At 41.0% G+C, this 17,673-nt stretch overlaps 1 protein-coding gene across 1 annotated transcript in view; it reads left to right on the top strand.

Moving 5' to 3' along the window:
• The window catches only part of NPAS2 (neuronal PAS domain protein 2), a 192,892-nt gene that overhangs the window by 107,701 nt on the left and 67,518 nt on the right, over positions 1–17,673 (top strand). Inside the window, exons 3-4 of the mRNA XM_082357201.1 lie at positions 8,685–8,833; positions 17,032–17,123. Of these exons, the coding sequence (XP_082213327.1) occupies positions 8,685–8,833; positions 17,032–17,123 (241 nt within the window). The remainder of the gene's footprint in view (positions 1–8,684; positions 8,834–17,031; positions 17,124–17,673) is intronic.

Below are 17,673 nucleotides of genomic sequence, written 5' to 3'. Positions count from 1 at the left end.
TTGTTTATGGTTCCTTTGCTGTGCAAAAACTTGTAAGTTTGATTAGGTTCCATTTGTTTTTGTTTTTATTTCTATTGCCTTGGGAGACTGACCTAAGAAAACATTAGTATGATTTATGTCAGAGAATGTTTTGCCTATGATCTCTTCTAGGAGTTTTATGGTGTCATGTCTTATGTTTAAGTCTTTAAGCCATTTTGAGTTTATTTTTGTGTATGGTGTGAGGGTTTGTTCTAACTTCATTGATTTAAACGCGGCTGTCCAACTTTCCCAGCACTACTTGCTGAAGAGAATGTTTTTTCCCATTGTATAGTCTTGCCTCCTTTGTCAAAGATTAATTGACCGTAGCTGCATGGGTTAGATAAATTAAAATGGAATAAACCCAAAAGAAGGCAGGAAAGGAGAAACAGGAACAACAAAAAAACAAATGAACAAACAAAAAGTGAAAAAACAGAAAACAGATGGTAAGATGGTATACCTAAATCCAAACATATAAATAATTACATTAAATGCAATGGCCTAAACATGCCAACTAAAAGACAGATCTTCAGAATGGATTTTTTAAAATGACATGACATGACATTCCCTTTATATATGATGATATAGATAGGTTAAAAGTAAAACTATGGAAAATGATATACCACATAAATTAATTAAAAGAAAGCCAGAGTGGCTGTAAAATACTATAAAATAAAGTATACTTCATAGCAAAGAAAATTGCCAGGAATAAAGAGTGATATTACATAATGATAAAGAGTCAGTATACTAAGAACACATAACAATTCTATATGTGTATACACCTAACAGCAGGGCTTCGAAATACATAAAGCACAACCTAAAGAACTGTGACAAGAATTTAATATGCCTTTCTCAGTAATAGAACTAGTAGATAGAAATTCAGTAAGGATATAGAAGAATTTAAAAATACTATCAACCAAAAAGATATGCTTGACATTTGTAGAAAACTCCACCCAACAGTAGCAGAATACACATTATTTTCAAGTACACGTTGAACGTTCAATAAGATAAATCAAATCCTGCTTCACAAAACAAATGTAAAAAAGTCTAATGAACTGAAATTAAATTAGAAACAGAAATATAGTGGGGGGGGGGGAAGATAGCACTTTTTTCACAGTACATTTCTAAGTAATCCAAGGGTCAAAGAGGAAGTCTCAAGGAATATTAGAAACTATTTTGAACTGCTGAACGAGGGTAAAATTATAACATAGCAAAATCTGTGGGTTGCCTCTAAAGCAGTGCTTAGAGGGAAAGCTATAGCATTAAATGTTCATAATAGAAAAGAGAAAAGGTCTTAAGTCAAGAACTTAAGCTTCCACTGTAAGAAACTAGAAATGAAAGAGCAAAGTAAGCTCAAAACAAGAAGAAGAATGGAAATTATAGATATAAGAGCAGAAATCAATAAGAGTAAAAACAAAAATAATAGAGAAAAATCAGTGAAACCAAAAGGTGATTTTTAAAAAATCAGTAAAATTGGTAAGCCTATTGCAAGAATGACAAAAAAAGAAGACATAAATTACCAACAGCAGGAATTTTATAAAGGAGATGTCACTGCACCACCCTTTAGACATTAAAAGGACCATAAGGGAATTCTTTGAACAACGGGACCTATATAAGTACAACAACTTAGATGGGAGGAAGCAATTACTCAAAAACTATAAACCACCAAAACTCATACAAGAAGAAATAGAAAGCCTAGAATCCTATAACTAATAAGGAAATTGAATTTGTAGTTTAAAATCTTGTGAAAAAGAAATCTCCATACCCAGATGGTTCCACTGATGAATTCTGTCAATCATTAAAAGAAGAAATATCACCAATTTTAACAGTCTCCTCCAGAGGAGGAAATACTTCCCAACTTATTTTGTGAGACCAGCATTACCCAGAAAAAGACAGTACAAGAAAAGAAAACTATGGACCAATATTCTTCATGAACATAGATGCAGAAATCCTCAACCAAACATTAGCAAATCATATCCATCCATCTGTCTGTCTATATCTATCTATCTGCCTATCAAATACATCATGACCAAGCAGAGTTTTATCCAGGGGAAATAAGGCTATTCAATATTTGAAAACCAATCAGTGTATCAGTGTAACCCACCAAGTTTGAAAGCTGTGGAAGAAAAACCAAACCACATGATTATATTAAATGATGCAGAAAAGGAATTTGACAAAATTTGACTTCTATTCATGATATAAACTCTCAGCAAACTAGGAGTAGGAGGGAATTTCCTCCTATTTATGCATTTACATAAAAGGCATAAGGGCATTTACATAAAACCTATGGCTAATATACTTAATGGCAAAAGACTGAATGTTTTCCCCCTAAAATGGTAAACAAGGTAAAATTGTCTGCTCTCATGACTTTTATTCAACATCGTGCTGCTAGTTCTAGCCAGAGTAATGAGACAGTAAAAGAAATCAAAGGCATATTGATTGGGAAAAAAAGAAACAACACTTTCCTTATTCACAGATGACATGATTGTGTATATAGAACATGCTGAGAGACTTACCAAAAAAAAAAAAAGCTCCTATAAGTAATAAGTGAATTTAGCAAGGTTACAGGATACAAAGTTAAAACACACAAATCAATCATCTTTCTATAGGTTAGCTATGAAAACTTTTAGAAACTGATATTAAAAACATAATTTATAATCAATCCCCAAAAATGAAATACTTAGGTATAAATCTAATAAAACATGTATGAAATATGTATATAAAAACTGCAAAATGCTCATAACAGAAATTAATGAAGACCTCAGTAAATGGAAAGACATTGTATTTATGTATTGGAAGACTCAACAGAGTAAAGATATCAATTTCCCCCAAATTGGTCCATAGATTTAAAAGAATTCCAATCAAAATCCCAGCAGAACTCTTTGTAGATAAAGACAAGTTACTTGTAAAATGTAATGGAAAGGCATAGGCACCAGAATGGTCAAATTAGAAAAGAATGAAATAATGCCATTTGCAGCAACATGGATGGACCTAGAGATGATCATACCAAGTGAAGTAAGTCAGACAGAGAGAGACAATATAATATCACTTATATGTGGAAACTGGAAAAAATGATACAAATGAACTTATTTACAAAATAGAAACAGACTCACAGACTTAGAAAACAAATTTATGGTTACCAAAGGGGAAAGGTGGAGGGGAGGGATAAATTGGGAGATTGGGATTAACATATACACACTCCTATATATAAAATAGATAATCAACATGGACCTATTATATAGCATAGGGAACCCTACTCATTACTCTGCAATATCCTATATGGGAAAAGAATCTGAAAGAGAATAGATATATGTATATGTATAACTGAATCACTTTGCTGTACACCTAAAACTAACACAACATTGGAAATCAACCATACTCCAATATAAAATCAATTTTTTTTAATTTAATGGAAAGGCATAGGCACTAGAATGGTCAAAATAATTTTGAAAAAGAAGAATAAAGTTGGAGGAATCACATTATTAATTTTAAGACTTACTATAAAACTACAGTAATTGCACAGTATGGTACTGGTGGAGGGAAAGCTCCACATATCCCTGGAACAAACAGAGAATAGATAATCCAGAAACTGAATCACATAAAGTTGACCAATTGATTTTTTACAAAGGTGCAAAGGTAACTCAGTGTAGAAATATCATTTCAAAAAAGTGGAGTTGGAACAACTGGACAAGCATATGCAAACAAACTTTCACCTAAACCTTACGTGTTATAAAAATAACTCAAAATGGATCATAAGTCTAAAGGTAAAATGTGTAAAACTCTTAGAAGAAAACACAGGAGAAAATCTTCGTGGCCTGAGGTTAGGCCAAGGGTTCTTAGATCTGACACCAAAGCACAGTCCGTAAAAAGCAAAAAATGGTTAACTTGGGCTTCATCAAAATTGAAAACTTTTACTCTGTGAAAGACACTTATTAAGAGAATGAAAAGGCAAGCTGGAAAAATAACAAATCACATGTCTGACAAAGGATTGTATCAGAATATATAACGAACTCTCAAACCTCAAACAGTAAGGAAACAAACAGCCCCATTTTAAAATGCCAAAGGGCATGAACGGATGCTTCACCAAAGAGGATATACAGATGGCATAAAAGTACGTGAAAAGATGTTCAACATCATTAGCGATTAGAAAAATGCAAATGAAAGCCCAATGAGATAGCACTGCACATCTCTTAGATGAGCTAAAATAAAAAGTACTGACAATACTAACTCCCCTTGAGGACGTGGAACATCTGGATCACTCCTACATTGCTAGCAAGAGATAAAATGGTACCGCCACCCTGGAAAACAGTCTGGCGGTTTCTTAGAAAGTTAAACATACACTTTCCACGTGATCCAGCCATCCTACTCCCAGGTTACTTACTTCAGAGAGCTGACAACTTATGTTCACACAAAAACCTGTACACAAATGTTTACGGCATCTCTACTTATGAACGAAAATGGGAAACAACCCAAATCTCCTTCAGCAGGTGAATGGATAAGCCAGCTGTGTTAACATCCATGCAATAGAAAACTACTCGGCAATGAGAAGGGGAAGGTGTTGGTGGGTGCAGCAACTTGGACGAACCTCAAAGGCATCGTGCTGGGTTGAAGCCAGCTCAAAAGGTTTCATGCTGTCTGATTCTGTTTATATGACATTCTCAAAAAGAGAACACAATGATGGAGAACAGAACCGGGGCTTCCAGGGGTTACAGATGTGGAGAGAATGAGGGAGTTTTAGAGGGAGTTGTAGAAGGAGGTGGGAGAGTGCAGTGCCTCATAGCCTGGGCACCTGAGTTGGCCTTCTCCACCACTTCCTAGTCCTGTGACGTCGGGAGTTATACAGCCTCTCAGTGCCTCAGCCTCACCTGTGAAATGGGAATGATAACAGTACCTACCTTCAAGGGTCATTGTGAGGATTAAAGGAATGAATACATGTAGGGCACTTAAAATAGTGCTATTACATAGTAAGTGCCCAGCAAGTGTTATCTATGTCACCAGTGTCCCATGGGAGACATCAGAAAAGGTAACATGGGGCTTTTTGAGCCCTGCATTCAAAGTCAAAGGCTGAGGCTTATATCAATGTATGTTTAAAACACACACACACACCCCTTCCCTCCTCCTAGACCTCCTCTCTCTTTTTTTCTCTCTCTTAAACTCAATAAAAAGAAGACAAACAACCCAATTGAAAAATGGGCAGAAGATTTGAAAAGACACTTCACAAAAGAAGATATACGAGAGTTAAGCATGTGAAAAGATGCTGACATCACTCATCATGAGAAAAATGCCAATTAAAACCACAATGAGATAACGCTACAGTGGCTAAAGTGAAGAAAGACCGACAATGCCAAGTGTTTGCAAGGATGTGGAGCAACAGGAACTCTCATACGTTGCAGGTGGAAATGCAGAAACAGGACAGCCATTTTGTATAACTGTACGGTGCTATCCTACAATGTTAAACATACTCTTATGATATGACCCAGCAATTTCGTACCTTTGTATTTACCCCTGTGTCTACACAAAGACAAGGAAATGAATACTCAGAGCAGCGTTATTCTTTTTTTTTTTAATTTTTTATACAAATTTTAAAGGTTACTTTCCATTTACAATTATTCCACAATATTGGCTATATTCTCTGTGTTGTATAATAAGAGCAGCATTATTCTTAATACCCCCAAAGTAGAAACAACCCAATTGAATACTAGTCAGCCGGCAAAAGGAATGAAGTATTAATATATGCAACAGCATGGCTGAATCGCCAAAACTTTATGCTAAATAAAAGTCAAAGACTCTGTGCTATCTGATTCCATTTATATGAAATCCTCGAAAAGACAAAACTACAGTGACAGCAGACCAGTGGTTTCCCAGGGCTGTGGTCCAGGGGAGATCAACAGCAAACAAAGATGCAGGAGAAAACCTTTTAGGATGGAGGAGCTATTTTACAGCTCAATTTTGGTGGTGGTTCCACAGTTACCAAGATTCATCAAACTACACACATAAAATGGATGAGTTTCACTGAACATAAATAATGCCTTAAAGGAAAAAACAAACCCAAAGGCTGATTGTTTAAGTGTCTTTCAGCCTGTTTTCCCAGTGCCTTAGGCATGGTGGTCTCAGGGCCTGCCGAGCAGACCTCCTTATCAGAAATAAGGTCATTTAAGGCTTTTTATTTTCCTTCTTGGCTCAGAGCTGTGGATTCCGCTGACACTGACCAATTTCCAGTGGGCACCATCGTGTGTCCCAGGCGGAGGCGACAGAAGCAAGCTTGTGTTCCTGTCACTAATGATACAAGCCTTCATCATTGTCTCTGCCAGGCTGTGTTCATTGCCGTTATACCCACTGAAGAAGAGAACAGAGTCATAATGAGCTGGGTGTTATCTGCTCACCAATAATTTATAATGGGCAAACTAGGACAGGAACAGAGCTTTTTCTGACTAAGGAGGTTGCATGTCACTCTTCAAATCTAGGCCAAAAAATTATTTATAATGCATAGACAGTCACTCAGAAAGTTAAAAGGTTCCTTTCTTCTCTCCCATGTGTTTGAACAGTATGCTTTTTACCTCGGACTAGCACAAAGGCACCTCGGCATCTTACTGCTACACCTGCAGTCAGACTGTGGGAGAGATTGGGAGAGAGTGTACTTGAGGATGGTGACTGGCCTAGGAATGAGGCCTTTGTAGAAACGCCTTGAGGATTTCAGGTCCTCCCAAAAATCCAAGGAGAGAGAGGAAGGAGGGAAAAGTCAGGAAAAGGAAGAGACCCTTAGGTAAGGGTAGCTACCATGCGCTTGAGGTGAGCTGTGAAGAATTACCTCAGATGTTATCAGGAAACCCCCCAAACTGAGACGAAATCAGCAAAAGATGACTTGTAAACGGGTGGGTTGAAACCAAGACAGGTCGTGTGCAATTAGGCAGTGACAAGCGGAATTGTTGTGACCATCACAGCATCAAGGGAAAGGGTGTTTGGGGTGTGTGCCTCTCTTTCTAAGGGCTGTTTGGGGAAGGTGAATCTATGGTGATACTGACACCTGTGGATATTGGTACCCACCCTAGGGGAGGTGAATCCCTCTGAGGGGAACCTGCTGCGTTGTCACAAGCCACCAGCATCCTGTCCTGACCACGCGTTGGCCAGTGGCCTCCTGGTGGGTGATTTGCTGCTCCAGGCACCTTGACCCCGGGCCCCAGGGGGCCTGGACCAACAAGTTCAATGGACCCTGCAGCTGTGGCCCTTGTTCTGTCTCGGTGAGCTGACTTTCTGGAACGAATCCATCTGGGGTGAATTTGGGCGGGGTGGGTCAGCTTTGAGCAAGCTGGCTGTGGAGGAATGCCTGGCCTGTGGTGTGTCTAAGGATCAAGGCCTCTGGGGTGCCACAGCTTCTCAGACTTCTTCGGGCTATGGGGGGCGGGGTGGTCCCTTGTCTAGTAGAGCAGCCCCTGCAGCCGCGATTTCCTATCCGAGTTCCTGGGATCCTAGGCTTCCTCAGTGCCTCAGTGGCTCAGGGCAGATCCCCTCCCTTCAAACTGAGCAGCTCCACTTTGATCTCTTCTGTAGGCGTGCAGTGTAGTATGTCATTTTTTAAAAAAAATAGACTCTATTTTTAGAGCAGTTTTAAGTTCCCAGCAAAATTGAGTGGAAGGTACAGAGATTTTCCATATGCTCTCTGTCGCTATATATGCACAGCCTCCCCGATTACGAACACCCCACCAGCAAGACTGGTCCATTTGCTGCAACTGATGAAGCTACATTGACACAACATTGTCCCCCAAAGACCGTAGTCTACTTTAGGGTTCACTCTTAGGGTTGTACATTCTCTGGGTTTGGCCAAATATATGACACGCATCTGCCATTATAGTATCATATAGAGTAGTTTCACAGCCCTAAATATCCTCTGTGTCCACCTGTTCACTCCCCCACCACCTCAGCCCCTGGCAGCCACTGATCTTTTTCCTGTCGCCATAGTTTCGTCTTTTCCAGAACGTCACAGAGTTGGAGTCCTCGAGTGTGGAGTCTTTGCAGATTAGCTCTTTCACTTAGTAACATGCACTGAAGTTTCCACCATGTCATTTTTAAAAGGGTTCAGCCACATTTAGCAGTTTGACAGTCACGTGCAGTCCCTGTCACATTGGCTCTGGACCATGCGTGGCTTGTGGATGGTTTTGTGTGGGGTGAGCCTGGACTCCCCAGCCGGACGATGAGCTCTGGGGCAGTGGGCAGGACGTGTGCCAGGGTGGCACTGGCTCTCTACTGGACACTCAGGATGCCTGGCTATCCCTCGTGACTTGGCATCAGGGGCTAGGCGCTCTGGGTTGGAGGGGACCTGGTGTGGGCCTGAGGACAGACTGTCAGAGCAAACCCCTCGGGGCTGTTTATCTTGATAATCAGCATGTCGCTTGTTCTCTGAAGTCAGAGCATCTGGCTACAGAGCCGATCTGTAAGATTCTGCATCTGAGTCAGGACTCACTGATACTGTCTCTCTTTGTGGCCGGGAGCCTAGCGTAACATTTCTTCTGTCCCCGTTACTCAGCTCGGAAATATGGCGCACGTTTCTTTCCTTGAAAAGTTTTGATTAGATGATCTCAGCAGAACACACTCTGACCGAAAGTGCCTCCGTCCCGTAAGGAAGGCTTCCAGAAGTGGAGTGTTCCAGTAACCTGTGTATTTTGCGTTGACAGAGCTTCTCGAAACAAGTCTGAGAAGAAACGTCGGGACCAGTTCAATGTTCTCATCAAAGAGCTCAGCTCCATGCTGCCTGGTAACACGCGGAAGATGGACAAGACCACCGTGCTGGAGAAGGTCATCGGGCTCCTGCAGAAACACAACGGTAATGGTGACGCTTCTCTCCGTTTTTACTCCGTTCCTGCCATTTCCATTTGGCAGTGACTTCCTCAAGTTGATCTTCCTGCTTGGTTCTCTCTCCCCAGCAAACCCGATCTCCTCCGTCATAGGTTTCCTCTTTCCAAGGCACTCCACCCTCTAGAAAAACCCTATCTCCAGCAGGTTTGGGACGGGACACTCACCTCCCAAATTGCTTTCTCAGCCAGAGGAGGGAATCCAGAGCAGACTCACAGGTCGCACCCAACCCAAGTAGGGCGGCACTGACAATGGGAGCACCTTGATGAAAAATGTCTGGAGCAAGCCTTTTCGTATAGCCCTGCCATGCCCAGGTATTCATTTTCCAGTGGATCAGACGGTACTGGTGTCTCCATCCATTGCTGCCACCGCCCCTAAATGCTTTGGCCTTCTACCAAAGAGTTTAGGTAGAAGGAAAAAATTAATACCATGGAAAAAAAATACCATGGAAAAAATTAATCAAAAATAATTAATTGACTTAATATCAAATCCATTTTTTAATTGAGATGTAACTCACATAGCATAAAATTCTCTACTTTAAAGTTTATAGTTCTCTGGCTTTTAGTATACTCACAGGTTGTGCAACCATAGACACTATCTAATTTTATCATCTCCCAAAGAAACCCTGTACCCCACTGGCAGTTACTTCCCATTTCCACCCTCCCTCCAAGTCTCGGCAACCACTGATCTATTGAATACTTTCTGTCTCTATAGATTTGCCTGTTCTGGGTATCGCATACAAATGGAATCATACAATATATGGTCTTTTGTTTCTGGCTTCTTTCACTTAGCATCCTTATTTTAGCAAGTATCTGTATTTCATTTCTTTTTATGGCCAAATAATATCCTATTGTGAGGATATACCACTTCACTTATCTGTTTATCAGTTGACAGACATTTGGGCTATTTTCCCTTTTCTGGCTGTTAAATAATGCTGCTGTGAACATTCCTATACAAGTTTTTGAGTGGATATATATTTTCAGTTCTCTTGGGTATACCTAGGAGTGGAATTGCTTGGTCGAATGGTAACTTGGTGTTTAAATTTTTGAGAAACTGCCAGACTGTTTTCCATAGCAGCGATACCATTTTTACATTCCCATCAGCAATGTATGAAGATTCCAGTTTCTCCACATCCTCACCAACACTTGTTATTGTCTGATTGTGTGAGTGTGTGTTTATTATAGCCTTCCTGGTTGATAAGAAGTGATATTTCATTGTGGTTTTGATTTCCATTTCCCTAATATCTAATGATGTTGAGCTTTTCATGGGCTTATTGGCACATGGCAAATTTGTATGTCTTCTTTAGAGACTGTCTATTCAAATCCTTTGCCCATTTTTAATTGGATTATTTATGTTTTTGCTGCTGAGTTGTAAGATTTCTGGGTACTAGACCCTTATCAGATATATAATTTGCAAATACAGTCCTCATTCTGTGGGTTGTCTTTTCACTTTCTTAATGATGTCCTTTGACATAGGAAAGTTTTAGGTTTGATGATACCCAACTTATCTTTTTGTTGGTGGTGGTGGTTTCTTGTGCTTTAGGTATCGTATCTAAGAAACTATTGTTGATGAAGGTCATGAAGATTTAAATCTATATTTTCCTCTAAGAGTTTTATAATTTTAAGCTATAATTTAACCAGTTAGATATAAGCCATAGGTTAGACATTTAGATATTTGATCCACTTTGAGTTAATTTTTTGTATATGGAGTAAGGTAGGGAGTCAAAATTCATCCTTTTACATGTGACTATCTAGTTATTCCAGCACTCCACTCTTTTTTTTAAACTTTTCAATACTTTATAAAGGTATAACACTCATACAGAAAATACACAGATCATAACTGTACAGTTGAATTAGTTATGACAGAGTGAATGCAGCCAGGAAACCAACACCCAGGTCAAGAAATAGAAGCTTCCCCAATAGTTGCCCCTTCCTATTTACCTCTGCTTTCCCCAAAGGTATTCTCTGGCTGACCTCTAATACCAGAGACTGGCTTCGTCTGTTGGGCCCTTACTCAGATGAAATCATACATTATGAACATGATGTTTGTGCGACTACTCTGTGTTCTTCCAGTGCAATGGCTAATTCATTTTCATTGGTACCTAGTATTCCATTATATGAATTTATTACTTGAATCCATCCTTGAACTTATGTCTTTCTCAAATCATCCTGTCTCCATTTTACTCTCCTTCCAACCCTTTTACCTCTTAGCACGGCCTACCCTGCACTACTGCTCCCCTGTGGATGGTACCAGAAAATTGAAGAAGAGTTAGGAGGGTTCAGGAGCAACTAACAAGCAAGAACAGAATTCTTTTTTTTTTTTTTTCCTTAACCATGTCACCAAACATATTAAAGTCAGAAATGTCAGATTACTGAGGAGATAATTACAGTTCTTCTGTGCTTACCGTGATGCTTCTCCTTCACTGAACATTTTCCTAGACAAGATGATTTCATGGAAGAGGGCACAGCTGGGACACTAGAAATTTTCATTATACTTGTTATTCTTTTATTATTTCTGTAATAATTGTATATACCTATTACAAATGTGACAGTAATGATATATCTCCTTTTTACCCCAAAGCTGCCCAGGGGAGAGTAAAGAATATGTTAATTGCTTTTGTTAAAAGTCAGGGAAGAACAGTCAAGCCGAGAACAAGAACGATAAAGTATTGCAGCGGGCTTCCCTGGTGGCGCAGTGGTTGAGAATCTGCCTGCTAATGCAGGGGACACGGGTTCAAGCCCTGGTCTGGGAAGATCACACATGCTGTGGAGCAACTACGCCCGTGAGCCACAACTACTGAGCCTGCGCGGCTGGAGCCTGTGCTCCGCAACAAGAGAGGCTACGATAGTGAGAGGCCCACGCACGGCGGTGAAGAGTGGCCCCCGCTTGCCGCAACTAGAGAAAGTCCTCGCACAGAAACGAAGACCAAACATAGCCAAAAATTAAAAAAAAAAAAAAAACAGCAAAAAAAACCCCAGATAGCTGTTGCATGAAAAAAAAAAAAAGTATTGCAGCAATATTTGATTGCCCCCAATAATTTAAGCAGAATGGTTATATTTCCTAAATGATGATTTAGCTAAATGAAAGAGCAGCTTGGTTTGATTACCAAGATATTGTGTGCAAATTACTCAAACTAGGTCAGTGCCACTGAGAAATAGGACAGCTGAGATCAAGTTCATCCGTGTGACATTTATGCTGGGCTCTGTCCACTGTGGAATTACAGAACTGTCAAATCTGGGACCTGGAAAGGATCAGTCAGCAGAAATGCAGCCTCCTACCACCAGGAGTGCCTGTGTCCATCTCACCTTTTTCTTACGACTAAGGCCTACTCCACACAGCCCCCTGAAATGCAACCAGGATCAACCCCAGATCTCCCTCATCCTTATTCCACATTCAAAAGAAAATAGAAAATCCAAGACAGATTTTATTGAGAAATATAATGGTTGGGCCAAAATTTAGATTAAAGCAAAAAACAAAAACAAACAATAACTTAACTTATAATCCAAATGGACATGAACTCCACAAGCATCTGCAGTGGAGTGGCGGATAGCATGATTAGCATCAATTTGGGGCTCACCTTGAGCCAGGCAGGCATTGTTCTAAGGACTCCATATAGTAACTCACTGGAGTGTAACTCATCTGAGCCTTACAGCGGCCCTTTGGGTTGGTACCTTTTCACAGACGAGGCAACCGAGGCACAGAGATGTTAGGCCACTATTATCAGACAGCCAGGAAGGTACAGAATCTAAACCAGGCCTTCTGTCTCCAGAGCCCAAGTTTTTAACATTACACCGTGATGCTTCTCCACAAGACGTGATTTATGGGACTCTTATAGATAGAGACATCATAGCTACACTATAGCTGTTTATTACTGTGGCCATTTAGACTACTGGCTCTCACCCTTGGTGGCCCCTTAGAATCACCTGAGGAGCTTTCAAAAATACATGTAACTGGGTCACACCTCACAGGCCAACACCTCAGAATTTCTAGGGGTGGAACCCGGGTTGTGAGCTGGAGCTGGCTCGTACCAGCTTGCAAAAGGTGATTGTTAAATTTTCAAGAGTTTTACACGCCAGTTGACATCAAGTTGGCAGCTTGAAATCAGCCAGGGTCTGAGTATTTCCACCATAAAAACAGGCAAACAGTACTGTTGTGGGTGTGGAGAGCCTTTTACCAGCTCATCCCTGGGTCAGGCCTAAGCATCAGTATTTTTAAAGCTGCCCAGGTGATTCCAGCATGCAGCCAGGGTTAAGAACTGTGGATTTAGATGTGCTTTCTGCCTTCACGCTGAAGGTAGGCCACGTGATGCGTCAGGCACGATGATGAGGTGCAGGTAGTCGTTATAATTATTTAGCTCTTTCCCCAATAATCTGTCAAGCATCCCTATTTTCTCAGCTTGGGAGATAAACCTTGATCCTGGAATGCATACTTTTTCTCTTTGAAGTAATCCAAATCAACATGAGAACCTGACCGTGTTTCTCTGTAGGGAAATGTTGTGTCATCAGTATCTACTACAGGAGAGAAACCCCTAAACTATGTAAATAGCAAGGCATATTGGGCAACCTTAGCCACACCCGTCGAAATGTTACTTCTACAAGACCAGGCCGACCTGTGCGCTTTCCTCTTCCTGTGCGAGTCTCAGCTGATTCAATGTCCTTTTCTCCCAACATCAAATCCTAGTCCTCAACCTTGCCCCTTCAGTACGTCTGCCTTAGTGAGCGGGGGTGGGGTGGAGATGGCAGCAGAACAAGGAGAAATGTCCCTGTTGGACAGGGTAATAGTTACCCCATCCAGCCTATTTTCTGCCCCATTTTCCAGACTCTTCCTTGACCATATATAACCCAAAGTCGTACCTGTTTGTTCATGCATAGCATGAGCTATTGGGAGGTGAGCGTTCTAGGGCACAAGTACAACTTAAACTATGGTAGGCTTTTGGGGTTCAGCTTCTGATTGCAATGTTTCCCTGTAGAATTGCTCCCAGATGGTTGTGCTTCCCTTGCGGTTTGGAAACCACTTGGACGATATTGCTTTGCTAATCCTGCCCTATCACCTATAGCTTGTAATATTGTTCCCGTAAAATGCCAGTAGAGATGTGATTATAACACTGAATTCGATTTCCCAGTTTAACTTGCTTGGAGACATTTTATCTGTATTTATACATATTTTTTAAATTAATTAATTTATTTGTTTTTATTTTTTTTTTTTGGCTGTGTTGGGTCTTCGTTTCTGTGCGAGGGCTTTCTCTAGTTGTGGCAAGCGGGGGCCACTCTTCGTCGAGGTGTGTGGGCCTCTCACTATCGTGGCCTCTCTTGTTGCGGAGCACAGGCTCCAGCCGCGCAGGCTCAGTAGTTGTGGCTCACGGGCCTAGTCGCTCCGCGGCATGTGGGATCCTCCCAGACCAGGGCTCGAACCCGTGTCCCCTGCATTGGCAGGCAGATTCTCAACCACTGCGCCACCAGGGAAGCCCCTTATCTGTATATTTTTTTAACATGCTATGGATGGAGCCTTAACTTGCAAGGGCTGTAATCAGATTATTGGAAATCAAAGTGAATGAAATGGCAGCTTTCAGTATTATTATGCTGTTGTTTTAGAAAGCATCTAGTCATACTGAATGATCTAAAAGAAATGGGTCTTTCATTTCCTTTACCATTAAGTTGGATTGTCCTTGTCTATATCAGATTTGGGCTGCCAGAAAGACTCTCCTCCTAGACAAACGATTAATCTACAGTTTGATCCTAATGGTCAGAGGAATTTTACAGATGAGCGTATGTGTTGGGAAAAGGCGGAGGGTATTTATGGGTTAGTTGATAAGCATAGCCGCAGTCCATCTCTTTTCTAAGTGGTGAAAGGGTCGCAGTCATTGATCTGAGCAACTGGGAGTTTCACCCTCTCCCCTCTGGCTCAGCTGGGACCCCAGAACGATCACTGGCCCAGATGTGTGTGTAGCGCCCGGCCTCTGCTTCCCAGGATGCCTTTCACTGGGCACATCCTGTGGCCACAGTGGCACCAGCCGAGAGGGGTCCCCATACTGGTCCCCGCTGGTGGCCCTTCAGTGCCGTTGGCTGACTGCCTGTCCACCACGGTTTCCTTTCCTGGGTTTCTTCCTGTGCTCAGTGACCAACAGCTGTTAGTGGCTCTCTTGTGCTCCTTTCACATCATGAAAGACAAAACTTCAGTTGTGTGCAACAGCAGCAAATATTCTTTCAGAAATCGAGAAGGGCGATCTCTTCCCCGCAGGGAACGCGGGGTGACTGAACTCGGGAAGGTTTACAGAGTCACACGTGTAACTCACCCTTCACAGCACCTTCATTCAGGAGTGACCACTGAGTTCATTCACATCCCTTCACTCAGATGGCAGGATGAACTCGCCAAACTCCCTGCGGAGAAACTACCAACAACACAGCGTCAAAGGAGAAGGCCTTGAAATGTCTCTCCTCGTTTAAGTTTATAGCTTATCTGCCTGAACAATTTGCATTTTCTAGGAAGTTGTTGAACAGAATATGATTCTCTCTGAGGTAAAGAGAGAAATCATAGCTACGTGGGTTTTTCTTAGCACCAAGAAAATAACCCCTAAAGAAACCTCTTACTACATAAAGTGGAGCAAAACATTGGTTAAAGATGGGGGATAAACTGAAGGAAAAACAAATATATTCAGTACAGCATTTGAGCTCCCTGTAATAATCTTATCAGAGGTACTTTGTTAATAAAGCACCCTCTTTCAAAAAGGCGGAAGCCAGACCTGGAAACAACCTAGGTGTTCAACGACAGATGAATGGATAAAGAAGATATGGTACATATATACAGTGGAATATTACTCAGCCATAAAAAAAAGAATGAAATAATGTCATTTGCAGCAATATGGATGGACTTGGAGGGCATTATGCTAAGCGAAATAAGTCAGACAGAGAAAGATAAATACTGTGTGATATCACTTATATGTGGAATCTAAAAAATACAACAAACTAGTGAATATAACAAAAAAGAAGCAGACTCACAGATATAGAGAACAAACTAGTGGTTACCAGTGGCGGTGGGAGGGGGTAGACAATACAGGGCTGGGGGAGTGAGAGGCACAAACTGTAGGGTGTAAGATAGGCTCCAGGATGTATTGTACAACACAGGGAATAGAGCCAATATTTTATAATAACTGTAAATGGAAAGTAACCTTTAAAAATTGTATAAAAATAAAAATTAAAAAACAAAAAAAAAGAGCTTTGAAGATTAGTCAGTAAACCAAAAAAAAGTGAAATGCCCTGAAATCTTACAGTTTTTGTAGGAAAGAAACTTGATTGGCGTTTTCCCAAACTTGACAAAAATCCTAAGAATTTACATGAAGTTACCAAGTTGTGAAGCAGAAGGAAATTATTCTAAATCATGAATAGTAAAAACCAATTTCCATCAACTATGATAAAGAAAAGAAAAGACAAAAGGGCAAGAGAACTAGAGTATTTAAGGAGTCCTGTGTAGACCAATGACTATTAAATTTACAAATATGAAAAACGTCTTCCAAACAAGGTAATTACTTGAGACGGGCAAAGTACAGATTAACCCAAAAAAGTTTTGGGAAGAGTAAATCCTGGCCTTAAAAGCAACTAAGTAACGTGTATTTGTATAGCACATTATACTTCAGGAACTGGAAATGCTGAAAAATACATTACAATCTGCACAGACACAGTAGGTTAGGTACTACGCACCTAAGATGTTTCCGGAATTTTGAAAATACCAGCTCGCTAAAGCATTTTGTTTCATCTTGACCTTGAAGAAGCAGCTTAAGGATGCGACCCTCCATCCCTGTCCTTGTTCCTGTTGCCTTGAGAGGTGGCAACCACCTAACTCCAACTGCTGTTGATGGGCTTTGTCATGTAGAAATTCAAGGGCATGGTGCTACCTGCTAATTGTAGGCAGTACACCCAGTGCAGAGGGTGGGGTTCTCTCCTCACAGAAGCCTCATTAAAGGGGTGTGAAAACGTCAAGAGGTGTTTTTAAGCCCATTGTATCCAAAGCACCCAGTCCTCAGAAATCAGAGTAACCTAAGTCCTTATATCAGCTTCTTTCGTTAAACTGCACATTTACACAAAATCACATAGAAATAATGTGTGCTTCATCTGTTAATTCCAATTTCTAGGTGCCTTCCCATCTAAAAGCTTGTTTATGCTTTTTTTTTTTTAGAAGTCTCAGCGCAAACGGAAATCTGTGACATTCAGCAGGACTGGAAACCTTCATTCCTCAGTAATGAAGAATTCACCCAGCTGATGTTGGAGGTGAAATGCGCTTTCCAATTAGCTTAATGGGTTGCAAATTAAAATGTAGCTGCGTGTTCCAGATAAGACCCTGTGCCCAAAGTAAACAACTGTTCTTGACCCTGGAAAGAGGGCTGGGAACAGATAGACTCTTGAAAAATCTGCCTGCTCTTGCTTATGTTTTGGCTACCGAGTTGGGCAGTAGAAGCGAGAAGCCCCAAACTCAATGCAAGTGTGTACCGTTGCCATGGTGACTGCCGGCCCACTCACATCTCCCAACCAGAGGACACCTAGTGGGGGAGCCAGGCAGGAACAGAGTTGGACGTAGGGGAGAGCGAGGGGATTACGTCTCTGCACTGTATTTATGTAGAATATAATGCAGCAATTATATATTTTTCCCTTAGTAGGACACATTTTGAAAGCAAAAGTCTTCTTTTAAAATAATGCTTTTAACTTGAGCTCCTATTCCATCAACATGACGTGTGGATATCAGCCATACGTGATTGTGCCTCCCCACCCAGCACGTGGTCTCTCTGTGCCAAGAAGGATGTTCACATTTCTTCCTCCGGAA

The sequence above is a fragment of the Balaenoptera borealis genome, assembly GCF_965194805.1.
Source record: "Balaenoptera borealis genome assembly, chromosome: 15".
Classification (NCBI taxonomy): domain Eukaryota; kingdom Metazoa; phylum Chordata; class Mammalia; order Artiodactyla; family Balaenopteridae; genus Balaenoptera; species Balaenoptera borealis.
This window is presented reverse-complemented; position numbering and strand designations above follow the sequence as displayed.